The sequence below is a fragment of the Phodopus roborovskii genome, unplaced genomic scaffold, assembly GCF_943737965.1.
Source record: "Phodopus roborovskii unplaced genomic scaffold, PHOROB, whole genome shotgun sequence".
Taxonomy (NCBI): Eukaryota; Metazoa; Chordata; class Mammalia; order Rodentia; family Cricetidae; genus Phodopus; species Phodopus roborovskii.
The window spans coordinates 27,725,100-27,740,585 of NW_026126470.1; the positions used below are offsets into that span (position 1 = coordinate 27,725,100).

The window sequence follows — 15,486 nt, forward strand, 5'->3', positions numbered from 1 at the left end:
AGCTCAAACAACTTCACTGAGTTCTCTTCTTCCGTGAAGCCTCTGACACACACATGCAGTCCGTAGCTACAATGTTCTTTCTCCACAAATCTCTTTCATGACTCTTGCTACAGGGCCTCCTTCTCTGAAAAAAAAAAAAAAAACACTGCCACACACTTCCTGTAAAAAGCAGAAGTTGTCACTGGGACTCTCTGACCTTCCCCCAAATGTCCATTTGAGCTCCCTTCATTTCCTCCATTAGGAGAGATGCCAACCAAGCCTCTGCTTTAGCAATGTATCCCTGTTTCTGGGGTCATTCCCAAAAGACACCATGCCCAACAACTTTCCATCTTCAAAATAACACCTTAAATAATGGCACATCTTTTAGAATGGCTGTTGCATGACAGGCATTTTCCTGGGGAGACACAACACACATATCTACTCACCCAGAACAGGAAGGCATGACGGAACAAAGTATAAATACCACCAAAGCCCACCTTGGCAACCAATGTGTTTTATAGGAGTTGCTTACAAAAGCATGGGTGAGGGTTACATACAGGAACATGTGAGGGTTACATACAGGAACATGTGAGGGTTACATACAGGAACATGTGAGGGTTACATACAGGAACATGTGAGGGTTACATACAGGAACATGTGAGGGTTACATACAGGAACATGTGAGGGTTACATACAGGAACTTGTGAGGGTTACATACAGGAACTTGTGAGGGTTACATAGGGAACATGTGAGGGTTACATACAGGAACATGTGAGAGTTACATACAGGAACATGGTGAGGGTTACATACAGGAACATGTGAGGGTTACATACAGGAACATGTGAGGGTTACATACAGGAACATGTGAGGGTTACATACAGGAACATGTGAGAGTTACATACAGGAGCATGTGAGGGTTACATACAGGAGCATGTGAGAGTTACATACAGGAGCATGGTGAGGGTTACATACAGGAACATGGTGAGGGTTACATACAGGAGCATGGTGAGGGTTACATACGGGAACTTGTGAGGGTTACCTAAAGAAGCAGAAGTGTCTCTAACACAATACCAATGCCCAGCCCAGCAGGATTGACAGTCCCCAAGAGCTGCGAACCTGGAACACGCTGCACACACAGCCAGCGGGCAGCTCAGCAGGTTGGTGCGTGTTCTTTCCAGGGGCCTCAGCTGGTCAGAGCCTCTTCTAGAACATTAGACTGGTTCCTGCTCTCAGAGTTTCTTAGCAGCCTGGCTCCCCTGAGATCAATTCTCAGTACTCTTTACTGTTTACTCTGGGGACAGAGGGGCCTAGCGAATCTTGTCAGTTCCATTGCATAGACTTTTTTCTATTTCCATCACCTACACAAATTTGCATATTTATGTACCTTTAAATCTGCATTGTTTTGCTGAACACAAAGATCTCCAGTCCTACCCATTTTCTGCAATATTTCTATTTTTAACACACATATTGTGTTTTTAATGCAGGACAGGGACACTCAGTGCACAGGTTTGTGTCACCTTTACCCCACTTATTGAAGCTATTTCTGCAACTTTCTTGAAACTGTAGCTGAAAATATTTCCAAAGCCGAAAGAATGTCCTTTGTAGAGAACCAGGGCCTCAGACAGGAGCCTTCCAAATGTATGGCACTGGTAGGAACTGTGCCACCTCTTTATGATCAGCCCACCAAGAGGGCCTCCACAAATGTCAGCCCTCGTGATGAAAATGTCCCTTTAGGAGAGGGCAGTATCTCTCCCTAGTCATTCTAGTACTTGGTGGGTGGTGGCAGGGAGATCTCAAGTTTCAGGACAGTTAGATACATAAAGAAATCTTGTCTCTAAAGGGAAAAAAAGCATCTTTGTGGGGGGGGAAATCCCTCCACAAAACCCGTGACTATTCACACACACACACTCACATGCACACTCACACACACACTCACACACACACATATACCATACACACACACACATATAACATACACACACATACACCATACACACACATATACTATACACACACACTCACACACATACACCATACACACACACATATACCATACACACACACATACACCATATACACACACACTATACACACACACACACACCATAAACATACACATACACCATACACACACACTCACACACACATACACCATACACACACACATATAACACACACACATACACCATATACACACACACCATACACACACACTCACACACACACACATACCATATACACACACATATACCATACACACACATATACTATACACACACACTCACACACATATACCATACACACACACATATAACATACACACACGTATACCATATACACACACACCATACACACACACTCACACACACATACCATATACATACACATACACCATACACACACACATATAACATACACACACACATACACCATACACACATATACCATACACACACATACACCATATACACACACACCATACACACACACTCACACACACACATACCATATACACACACATACACCATACACACATACACCATACACACACTCACACACACATACACCATACACACACACAACACACACATACACCATATACACACACACCATACACACACACTCACACACACACACATACCATATACACACACATATACCATACACACATACACCATACACACACACTCACACACACACCTACCATACACACACACATACACCACACACAAACATACACCACACACATACACCACACACACACACACACACACACACACACACACCTTTCCCTTGGAGACCTGAAAGTGAGATTCACTGCTCCAAATAGGCTGAATAGTCAGCTCTCACGCCTTGTCTTACAGACCCCACTAACATTTCCACACGTGCAGACACACACACACACACACACACACACACCTTAACACTCAGGTTTAGACTGTGCACACACTGAGGAAAGGTGCCCCACTTTCTACTTTGGAAGACCAAGATATCAGTACCTAGGTAGGCAAGGAAGGATTGTTATCCTTACTCCAAAGTATTTTTTCTTGGCGGGCGGTGGGGTGGGGTGGGGAGCTGGGGAGTGTTAAGCAAAGACCCAAGGAGAAGCCGGGGTGAGCTGCGGTATTTATAATTTTTGCTTACAATCAACAGGTAAGCACGGGCCCAGAAGAGAGCGGGCGCACTTGTGCGCGCCTTCATTGGCAGGACCTAGGGCCTAGCCCGTGACCCTCAAGCGCCCCGACACTCAGTTCCCCCCCCCAACCCTCTTTTTCTTTGCATTTTGCAATAGGGTCTCCCTGTGCTATCCTGGCTGGCTTGGTTTTGCTCTGCATCCCAGGTAGGCACTGAATTCGAGATCCTGTCGTCTTGGCCTTGCTAGGAGCTGGGAGCACACACCCGCATCACCGGGTCTGGCAAGCAACCCTTGTGTATCGAGTTAGCTCTAGCTACCAGGCACTCACCTAGCCCCACCAGGAGGCCAAGTTAACAAACCAGGCCCCCAAATCTGTCACCTCTGACTCCCCAGACTGTACTTGAAGTGGGTGGGGTTCGGCACGCTCGTGGATAAGAAAGTGTCCAATCTGGTGGCCTTGTCCCGGCCTCGCTCCGCCCCCGGCCCCGCCTCGTGCCTGGTCCCTGGATCGTCAAGCGCCTTGGAACCAGAGGCTTCTTAGTGCAGCCTTGGTCAAACGCAGGACCCGCGGAAGCCCCGAGGCTAGGGAGACTCTCCCGGTCTCCCGGTCCCCACCACCCCGCGGCCCCTCCCCTTTCGGCCTCGGTCGCCTGGGTCGGATCTCACAGGCCGCTGCAAGCCTGCCGTGTGCATCAGCGCCTGGAGCCCAGAGCAGCTCCGAGGCGGCCCCAGGGACATCTCCGAGGGGATCTGCGAGATGCAGCTGCCCAGGTAGTGCGGGGACTGCGGGGACGGACGTGGGTGGGGACCTCCGAAGTAGGGCAAAGGCCGCCTCCCCGCTTCCAGTTCCCGGAATCTCCCTTCATTTCTCCAACTCGGGACTCCGCCTCTTCCTGCCTTTCTTCCCTGGAGAGTCAAAGAACCCCGGTTCCTGCGACCCCGCAGCCCACGGGCAGCGCCCCGGGGTCCCTGGCGGCCCCCGTTTCGTCTCCGGGGCGGTCTCCATGCGGCGGCTCGCCCTGCGCCGGTGCGTCCCTTTCATCGCCCCTGCTGTGAACCCTGTGTGTTTGTGGGCTGTCTATCTACGGTCACCCCAACCCGCGTCGCCTCACCCAGAGTGCATGGGACACCTCAGCACTAGCCACTACCAGGTCTTAGAGGGTCGGCATTCCTTAGGATCCACTGTGCCTTGCCAAGCTGGGTTACCCTCTCCAGCCTCTGGGTCCAGGTCTGCGGCCTGACCCCTGTCCCGCTCCAGATCATTTGTTCACGAGCCCATGAGGTCACAGCCGCAGGCACCCGAGTGTCCTGCACCCTGACTGATGCACCTCCGGGAAAGTGGGAGGTCAGGGACGAGGGGTCAGGGCCACAGAGGCACGAGGCGGACAGGGATGGGACGTTGGAAAAGCACTGGGATTATTAGTAGTAGTAGCTTGTATTCCTGTTCCAAGCAAGCCAACAGTTGCTTGCGCTAAGCAGATGGCTCCATGGACCCATTTATTTGGTTGACAGGGTTTTATTGGAAAACTTTTGATAACCTACGGACTTATGCATTTTAATGTTTGTTTGATGCCCTTGTTTTGTTTGGCAAAAGGGCTTATGAAATAGCCTGAGTGTCGTCTAAGAAAGGTGCTGGGATTAGGACCGGGCCGGAGGGTCAGTCTGCCTCATCGTCCCCTCCCATGTCTAATCAATCCTTCTGTGTGGCCTAGGAGGCTGCTGTGGTGGGGAGGTAACAGAGGTCACCAAAAATGTCTTCATTGAATTCACCAACGCATTAGAGATTTGGGCATGCCTGATGAGGCCCATCAGATTGACTCAGGAAACGGCTGTTGTTTCACAAGTGGTTTTCAATTTTAAGTCATAAAAAGAAAAACCCGGATGTGACTTTAACATTTTTTTCCTGTATATTATTTAAACATTAAAAAGGAGCTGAAGATTGAGTTGGTGATAGATTTCTTTCCTTGTATTCTTGAAAGCCCTGGCTTGGATTCCTAGGGCTACAAATTTTAATTAATTAACTAATGTTGAGTTAAAGAACCTCTCTCTGGGGGTTTGGGTGGCTTTATCAAAGTGTTATAACCTGGCTTAAAACCAGAAGAGGTACTGTTTTAGAAGTGAAACTACTTTTTCTTTTTTCCTCTTTACTTTTTTTTTTTTTTTTTTTTTTTTTTTTGTTGGTTTGTTAGGTGATACTGGGGACTGGAACCATATTAGATAAATGATAGATTATTCCAGCACTGAGCTACAGCCCCAGCCCAGAAGTAAAGCATACACACACCCCTCCTATATCTACACACACATACATACCTACATCTATGCACACATACATACATACCTACATCTATACACACACACCTAAATCTACACACACACACACATACATACCTAAATCTATATATTATACACACACACATACATACCATACCCTCATCTACACACACACACACACACACACACACACACACTTACTTCAGTAGCCAGACATGGTAGTAACCTGTAACTATGTAACCTATAGCCTACAATCTCACTCAAAGCTGGAGAGCCTAAGGCAATAGGGTTTTGTGTCAGAGGCTGTTGTAGGCTTCATGGTGAGAAGGAGGAAGGGCAGGGGGACTCGCAAAAAATTAGGCCACTCCCAAATTCCAGAATGTATATTCTTTCTGTCCCTCCTCTCACACAAAGACTCCATGGAGTCATTTTCCTGTTGCATCTCAAGATCTCAGTGATACAAATATATCCTTTGATTTTTGGTCTTCATATTTTACCTTATCTACCACCCAAGTTAAAATGTCGTTGGCTTTAAGATGTACCTGAAAAGTATGTAATCAAGTAAGAAGAGTCATTCTTGCCTCATGAGATTGTAAGTGTGCTAGCACAGCCTGTGTTTGTCAACTTCTTTTTTTTTTTTTCCCCCTGAGTCAGGATATCGTGGTTAAATAAGGATCAGGATAAACAAATAGGCCGAATAGATGTTTATTCAGGGAGAAATAACTTACAACCTAGACAGATGAACACCAGGAAGTTCCACCCGATGCTCTCCTGTCCGAGTCCCGCCAGCAAGAGAGCTCCCCCCCCCCACCCTCTTCCTCCGACCTCCTTCCACAGGTCACTTCTGCCCATGGCTCCACCCCCCAATGGGCGTGGTCAGTGCCACAGAAGGACTATCTCACTACAATTTTCTTTTAGTATAAAGAAAAGATTTAGGCTTAATACAAAACTATATACAAAACAGTGAATAGCAAGTGTTATTGTATAACAGCCCTGGCCATCCTGGAATTCTTTCTGTAGACCAGGCTGGCCTCGGACTCACAGAGATTCCCCTGCCTCTGCCTCCCCAGTGCTGGGATTGAAAGCCCCAGCCACCACGCCTGGCTCTCATCTGCATGTCTTACTTGCATCTGTCGTGACTGCAGGTTGAGCCGGGGTCCGTACTCATGTGTGACCTGTCTTCATGTCATTGTCCCTTACAGAAAACATTGTGTGGTGCTCTGAATGAGAGTGGCACCAATAGGCTCCTATGTTTTTGTGCTTAGTCTCCAGTTGTCAGAGAAGGATTAGGAGGAATGGCATTATTAGGGGAAGTGTCTCGCTGGAGGTGGCCTTTGAGGTTTCAAAAGTGCACTCCAGACCCGCCTCTCTCTGCATCTCTGCTCTCTGCCTGTGTGTGGAGCTCTCAGCTACTGTCCCAGAACCTGCCTGCGTTCTGCTAGGCTCCCATCATGACAGCAATGGACTGTATAGAAACTGCAAGCAAGGCTCTGACTGAATGCTTCCTTTTCTAAGACACAGTAGCAGCAAGCTCATTGTGTGAGGTCTTCCTAGGTGAAATAGTGCTAATATACACTATATGGGAGGCTTATGCTCTATGCAGATACCATGGCATTTATATACAGGACTTGAAGACCCTTGATTCTGGGGGTGGGGCTCCTGGCACCAACCGCCATGGGGCATTCAGTGACTGCTATCTATTTCTCTGAGGTGTCCTTATATGTCCTAAAAGGAGAAACTAGAGGGGCTGGGGACATGGCTCAGTGAGCAAGAGCCCTTGTGAAAACAAGAGGAGCTGAGTTTGAATTCCCAGCACCCATGGTTGTGCTTGCCTGTGACCCCACCACCCATGGAGAATGAAAACAGGTGTATCCCAGCAACTCCCTGGCTAGCTAGCCTAACCTTGACAGCAATCTCTGGGTTCAGTGAGAGATCGCGTCTCCAAAAAGGATGGAGAGTCTAGTGAGTCCCATGCAATCCTGGGCTACATAGTAAGAAGCTAGCTATCTCAAAAGAAACAGAGTTAAACTAGTGGTGTGCAATCCAGGGAAGACTGAATGGGAAGCATCTGCTTATGAGGGGAGAACAGTGGGAGGGAAAAGAAGTTAGTAGATCAAAGGGTAAGGAATTGAGGGGATGCAGGAAGCGTGGAAGTCACTGGAAAATTTTTCCTGGAGCCAACAGGAAGATGAACACACTAGTCAGCCTAGAAGCCAGTTTTTAAACTGGATATCCTTAAACTTTATCTTACTTTTTGTTTGTTCATTTTTAATTCAGAGATTCTTTTTTTTTTTTTTTTTTTTCCACAACAAGGTTTCTCTGTGGCTTTGGAGGCTGACCTGGATCTCGCTCTTGTAGACCAGGCTGGTCTCGAACTCACAGAGGTCCACCTGCCTCTGCCTCCCGAGTGCCGGGATTAAAGGGGTCCACCACCAATGCCTGGCTTAGAGACTCTTTAAAATTTAACCATGCTTCAAACACAAGAAACTATTCTACAAGTCAACAAAAATCTTTAATATTTTTTTAAATATATAATCATCAAGAAAGAAGCAAAGTGGCCAAGTGTGGCCTTTTCTTTTTCTCACAGAGGAGTAGTGAGCAGGGGCCAGCGAGAGGGGAAGATGCTCCAAGTTTCTGCCTCAGTTGGAGAACAACCCAGGATGAATGGTTGAATCCCCTTGCCTCCCCCCTCCTGGCAGTGAGCAGTGTGGCAGAATCAGGTTGAGAAGACGCTAAGGTTCCAACGCACTGCATCGCAAGAGCAGTGAAGGAAGCTGTCCAAGTGCTTACGAGAGGGCGGGGCTGGCCTGTAGCTCCCTTGGTAGAGTACTGGCCTAGTGTGCATGAGGCCTGCTAGGTTTGATCCCATATACCTGGGATCACCCCATCACCCCAGCATCCTGGGATCAGAAGCTCAGGGTCATCTTTGTCTATATAATGGTATATGAGCCCTTTTCTTAAATAAATATGTACGGGTTTAATGTGTATACATGAGATAGCTTTCGGCTGGTACGGATTTATATATTGGAGCCGAAGAATTTCCTTATACCCTACAAGTGGATAAAATGGAATTCATACTAGAATACTGGCTAGCCTGGCCTTGTGCGGGTAACCATAGTGAGCTTGTGAATACAGCAGAAGACACAGTTTTCCCTGGTCCTCCTGCCCCCAGACTTTTCCAGAATCTGAAGGACATAGGGGAGGGGGAGCTTTGTCTGCCCCGCGAGCTCAAGTTGAAAGTCAGTGGCCAGCTGGAGGAAGAAGGACACTAGGAGATGAAAAGGGAGATAAACAAGGTCTGAATAAAAGCTTGATCGGTGGCTCAGTGGGTAAAGAGCTTGTTGCTCAAGCAGGAGGTCCTGCGTTCGATCCCTGGAGCCCAGAACAACAACATCGAAGGGTGGCACAGCCTGTAATCCCAGGGTCTCAGGAAGAGACCGCCCCCCCCAAAAAATAAAGCGGGGCTACCCTCCACCATCGTAGCTGCTTTGTGGGGTGTATCTGTCTCTTTAAATAAAACATCTTGTTGCCTTGCCAAATAAGGTGAAAGGGTGATGGAAAAAGACATAGGACATCGACCTCTGGCCTCCACATGCATTCAGACACAAACTTGATCACACCTGCACTCAAACCAAGAAAACAAAACAAAGCATGGGCAGGGTGGGAGGGACAAAAACAAGTATTTCCAGTATTTCTCAAACCATAAAAGGTATTTTTAGACTCCTGAAAACGGTTGCTTGGGAAGATTGAATGACTGACGAAATAATATCTGGACCTCAGTGAACTTAATCTCTGTTGGAAAAATCTCCAAGGTTCAGAAAAGGACGTGTGGTCTCTTTATGACCATTTTTTTTTTTAGCCATCCCCCCCCCTTGGGCGTGGGGAGTGCAGCTCCTCACAGGTGTAAGTGTGGGCTCTGCCTTGGTGAGGACTGTTGGATGAATGTAGGTCTGCTGTACTATGCTTGTCTCCTGTTAGTTCCCTCCTTCCGTTTCTGAGGACCCACCATCCTGTAGCATACTGGTGTCCGGAGGTGTCCGGAGGTGTCCGGAGGTGTCCGGAGGTGTCCGGAGAACTCTGTTGTAAGTCTGCCGTGTCTGGGGGATTTACCGGCTTGTTCCCGCCCAAACTCCAACTGGTTTCCCAGTAGTAAAAGAACCGCTGGTCCCGGTCCATCTCTGGGCTGAGCTACCCTTCCCTGATCTCCCAGTACTTTCATCAGGAGGGCATCAGTGGCACAATGGCATTCTGTTGGTGTGGTCTAGTTGGTACCCAACCATGAAGCAATAGCGTTCATGAATCCTGATTAGCCCTATCTTGCTGGGGAAGAGAAAGTAGCTCAATATGAACCAGGGTTTTGAGCCCAGAACACACTGCCCCATCAGAGGGTGATGAAAAGCCAGAGTCAGAGATAACTCAGGAATCTTAAGACAGGAGAACGAGGGTTCTTTTATATACAAGACCCTGAGACTGATAGGGGCTGACTCCAGAGATGAGACAATAAGAGCTCTGTTTGAGAAGACCGAGCTGTTTTGGGGCCAAGGGGGCTTTAAAGGACTCTATTAAGAATTCAGGCAGGGCTCCCAAACTGGAAAGTAGAGTCAACAAAGAATTTAGTTAGAAGACAGTGGGTATGAAGTGAAGCCTGATTTGCCTGGAATAAAGCGAGGGGAGAAGATAGTTCTTGGCACGGAGGGAGAAGTTTGTCTGTGTGTCTGTGTCTGTGTGTCTATGCTCCCACTACTGAAGCAGCTGAGTCTTGCTGCAAACATATGAAAACAAAGATCCATCACCATCAGAAAACAAACAAACAAAAACATAGGACCAAGGTAGGTGTGCAGATGCAAGTGAGTCATCCCAGATAAGACCACACAGGTGTGTCCGGCATCCAGGAGTGTTCCTGGCAATGCAGCCTCTCTCCCATGGAGTTCTGATGGGAAGTGATGACACACAACCCAAGGCTATCCCAGACAAAGCTTCCATAGGAAAGTGGGGTTATAGGATAAGTTGTGGGGAGGGTGGATATCTCCAAAGAAAGAATGTGAATCTTAACCTGGAATCTCCTAAATTTCTCTGGAAGATGCCATGGTGGGACCTGCCACCTGGCAGTCAAGGGAACTTTTAAAATTAAGTTGTTTGTAGTTTGAGCTGAGCCAGCCATTTTGTGGTCTCTTTTCCTTTTGATTTTGGTTTCAGAAGGTTTTATTTGGGGATGAGGGACCAAAGAGTCTCTTTGTGACCACTAAGACCTCAGTGACAGAGAAGAAATAAGATCAAATGGGCCCCTTTAAACTCTTAAGAACCCCTGTGTCAACTTGGAGTGGTGAATGCTTCCTAAGACTCAAACCCCAGAAGCTGAGAAAATAAATATAGTAATTCCTTGATAACCTCAGGGGTCAGTTCCTGAGAATCTTGGAATACCAACATCCAAAGATGCTCAAACCTCTGTCTAAAATGCTGTCATATATCATGACACCCAGCCTCACTGGGCATGGAGGTGTGCACCTATAATCCCAGAATTCCAGAAGTAGGAAGGCAAGAGGATCATTCCAAGTTCAAAGCCAGCCTGATTTACATGGCAAGATCTTGTCTCAGAAGACCAAAAATTAAAAATGTAAATGCTGGGGCTGGTGATGTGTGTGAATTGGTAGAATGTCTTCCAGCATATTTGGATGTGGGCTGGATCCCCAGCATCCTGTAAAACCAGATGCGCAGCACACTCCTTACAATCCCAACACATATGAAGTAGAGGGAGGGGGAACAAAAATTCAATGCCATTCTCTGTTACCAAGCAAGGTCAAGTCCCTCATAGGATATATGCGACCCTGTCCAAAACACAAACAAACACAAGAGAATTGTTACACAATTTATATGTGTCAAATTGCATACTTTTCATATTCTGAGGGACCAGCTTCTCATATTTGCCAGGAAAAGGGAAAAGACCAATAGAGATGAAACAAATAGTTGACAGAAAAAGAATTATACAATCATACATTGCCTTCAAATGTGTGGAAAGATACGAATAAAAAATAATATAAGAAAAGAATTTTTATTTATAAATTTGATTTTTAAAAAAACCAAGAGTCGGATGTTTCAGAGAAGGTGTGGAGGGTAAACACCTCTGTGAATTGGTACAGCCATAAAGGCCAGCAGAGAGACTGTTTCTATCAAAGCTAGAATGGTTAGTCTCCTCGCCAAGGCGCTAGTGTGTGTCCCTCCAGAACTGCCTTTCACTGTCTTTCCCTAGGCTCCTGTCTTCCAAGCACACCACCCTAGTTGAGTTTGGACATAATGAAATAAAGCATGCATTCTTAGTTCCTACCTGGAGCCACTTTGGCCTGGAGGTGTCATTTACTTTCCTGTCATAACTCTTCATATGGGATTTTCTCCTTACAAATTCATGTTGGCTTTCGTTTTTTCTCTTCAAGGCCAGAGTAGTAATACTTCCCCTATTGCTAGCAGGAGGTACCCACTGGTGGGCATGCATCTTATCCACATGTGTATAACTAGACCTTATTAAAGTCTTCCTCAAAATATGCAAACTGAACTGTGCTGTTCTCTGTAATAACATAATAGCCATATACCCACTGTCTTCAGTGCTATAATAACAGAATAGCACAGATTGGGTCATTTTTAATAAATAGAGGTTTGCTTGGCTTACAATTATGCACACTAGGAAATCCAAGATCACAACCACAGCGGGAATGGCTGGACAAAAGTGAGACTAAATCCCAACACCAAACCCTACAGTTGCGGGTCTGGCATCTACGGTTCTTGGTGATAGCATCTGAGCTCTGGCAGTCTTGGGCAGCCCTGACCCTCACTCAGTTCTACCTGTGGTGCATATAGCCTTCTCCTTGGACCAGCTCCAACTTGCCACTCGCAGCTTTCCTTGGTGAACATCCCACATTTTTGACATGGTTTCACGCATAGCCTATTCAGGAGATGCATGCAAAAAAAACAATGTACCCCTCAGGAACTTTTGAAACACTGGTGTTAGACGCCATTAATCTACTCACTCTTGGGTCTGGCCTTGCATTCCTACAAAAAACAGGACCACACAGAACACCAAGATCTACTGCCAACTTGTGATGTAGGCTGGGCTCCCTGGGTCACAGCGGCTGTCCTAGGCAGCAGTTTTCCAATGGGGAAGAGGCACCACTGAGTCCTATGTACCTCTTTAGTTGTTTTCTTGTCACATGAAATGCATTGTTATAGCCCAGAGCTCTCAGTGGGTGGCATCTCGCCTTCAAGATAACTTCCTTGTGATCCTAGTCAAGTGTAGACTCCTTGGTTTGTGCTAACATCTTTAACAGTTGCCAGGCCTTCATCCACGCCCACCCCGCCTACCAGCAACTTTAAACTCAGTCCCTTCCTTGCCAGGCTGCATGTTTTTCAGCATCGCCTGTTGCTCTCTTTCAGCACATGAGCAGGAACCATAACAGCCTGCATGTGTATCCTGTCTTTAATTAAGATGTCTTCCTCCAAACATCACTCCATGACTTTCAACTCAGCCTATTCAAGACACAGGCAAATTCTTTGCCAGACTGTAACACAAGTGACCTTTAACCAACTTCCCTATAGAACCCTTGCCCCTCTCTGAAACCATGCCAGCACGGTCTTCACTGCTTGTTTATCTGGCAGCATTTTGGTCTCCCAAGATTGTAACAGCAATGGCTACACTTGTTACAGTTTTGGTCACCTTCCTCACTTCTGTAACCAAATACCTGACCAGAAGCAACTGGAAGGTTGCTCCCATGGTTTGGGAGTCTAATCCATCATGGCAGGATCAGTGGTGGGTGGGACAGTCTCGTGTGGCAGTGGGTCCTTAGAAGAGGCATGCTGTACAACTATATTTTAGAAAAGGAAGAGTGTTTTCTTTGGTGGGAAGGCCTCTCAAATTAATTAGTAGAAAAAAAGTAAGTAGAAGGGGGCTGAATATTCTACCTCTTGCCTAAAAGAAAGGAAGTACATTTGGCCAGGAGGGTGTCTAAAATCCTAGCACTTGGGACAATGAGGTAGGAGGCTTGCTCAAGTTCAAGCCAGCGAGTGTTACAAGTAATTGTAATACAGGCACTGGAGAGATGTCTCCGCAGTTACGGGCTCACAGAGGCTTCAGATTCAATCCTCAGCACCCACGGCTCTTAACTGCCTGTAACTCCTCCTAGATGTCCCTCCACGGTGCCACTGCTCACAGACACACACTCACACACAGACACAGACTTCTAAATGTAATTATTCAATAATTAAAATAGATTTAGCCAAATGCCTAGTTCCTGTTCCAACATTTAAGCTTTAGAAAAGTCTCCTTAACGAGAGCAAATCGATGGTCCAATCCCAAGGAGCTGGCTGCCTTTGTGTTCTTGCTGCCTTCAAACTCCATATGCAGCTGAGGGTGACCTCGAACTTTTGACCCTTTTACCACCTCTCTGAGTGCTTAGGTGACAGGCGTGCACCATCACACTGAGTCTCTGCAAGGCTGGAGAACCGGTTCAAAGCTACCAACAGAACCACATCTGCAGCTCGAAGTCAGCTAATTCTCACTCACCGTTTCTTATCACACACATGTATATCATGTGCATCTTACAATTGAATTGGGTACTTCTGAATTTTGATCACCTCGGTATTAATTTCTTCCAGATATGAGAGCAGAGAAAGGACTCACAAACTCACCAGGATGCTTTCGAGCCACACCTTCTCCAACATCGGTTTACTTAGCCTGTATCTTGTGGGTAAGTGCTACTTTTCACCACAGCTGTTAGAGGAGCAAGCCTCGTCCGCGTCATCACACAGAGCTCTGGTGTGGAGGGGCCTGGATCAGCATGACCAGCATCAGGCAACCCACATTCCCCTCCCTGGTAATTTGTAGTCAAACCAGAATAATATAAGGTACAATCATATTAGGGAAACATCCTTGTTTATAATCTCCTTATCCTTAAGCTCAATCCACAGTGGAATTTGGAAGAGGACAGCCCCTTTATCTCTTTCCATCTACACTAAATTGAAAACCCAGCCCAGAACTTGGGGTTATGTGTTTCTATATTTTTCTAAGTCCTTGTCTTTACTACAAACCTATTGTTTTGTTTTGTTTTGTTTTTTCACACCCTTCCTCTGTTCTTCCTCTTGACTGTTTCATTTGACAGATGACCACAGTGTTATTTGTCCCGCAGTTTGTCCCTAGGGAATCAACGAGTGTGACATTGTCTCGGTATAAGTACCCATGGATGAGGTGTACCACCCAGGTCTCTACCTTCTATAAAGTGCCAGACTCCAGTCCCATCAAGTCATTGCGAGATCCGGAAATAAATGTCCCCCCTTGCTTGAACCAACTCCAAGGGGACAACACTCACTAATTCCCATCACTGACACCCTTTCTTCATCTTGTCATCCTTGGCAAATATCTCTACCTTTAAAGTATATTAATGGACAGCGCGCTTATTTCATATTCTGAGAAATTTTTCATGTAGACAGCTGCTCCTCAGACACACCCCCTCCCCTTGCCCAACCCTTGCATTGTGTTAGGTCCCAGAGACCCCGCTTTACATCTGCCTTGAATGCCATCCTCAGGCCACGCAAGTGTCTGTGCTACCAACGCTAGCCTTGGTGGTTGTGTTAGCACAAGCAGATGTCAGTGTTAATTAATGCGCATATGTCAGGGACTCTTGAGTGATGGTGATGGTCTGAGTCCAGAATAAACCTTACTGTGCATGTTTTTCTTCCTCCTAGTGTTCGTGAGCCTACAGTTCTGTTCATCATCTACTTTTGAGGGTAAGAATTAATCCGAGTTTGACAAAATTTAATGTGAGGGGCAGAGTCTCGGGCTACCAGGCAGGAAAAGGGAAAGTTTGCTCTCAGACATGCTGACAAGTTTATTGGGACCCTCTGACCATGAGAAGGGCTAAGACTGTCCAACTGCAGTTTCCATTATTTGTCTCCTTAAATTGTCATAAGGAAAAACACTAGCGATCATTAAGAAACCCCTTACAGAAACATTGAAGCTTTTAACCCCTCACTGATAAAAGAATGAAGAAACAAAATATGATCCAGACATAATTTGTCTTTGATTTCTAATCTTCTACATACTGGTTTCAGGTAAAGGA

At 46.4% G+C, this 15,486-nt stretch overlaps 1 protein-coding gene across 1 annotated transcript in view; it reads left to right on the forward strand.

Moving 5' to 3' along the window:
- Positions 1 to 3,695: 3,695 nt before the first annotated feature.
- Positions 3,696 to 15,486, forward strand: part of Ifnar2 (interferon alpha and beta receptor subunit 2) — a 29,633-nt gene continuing 17,842 nt past the window's right edge. The window contains exons 1-3 of the mRNA XM_051191878.1: positions 3,696 to 3,886; positions 14,027 to 14,118; positions 15,113 to 15,154. Coding sequence (XP_051047835.1) covers positions 3,873 to 3,886; positions 14,027 to 14,118; positions 15,113 to 15,154 — 148 coding nt within the window. The 5' untranslated portion in view covers positions 3,696 to 3,872. The remainder of the gene's footprint in view (positions 3,887 to 14,026; positions 14,119 to 15,112; positions 15,155 to 15,486) is intronic.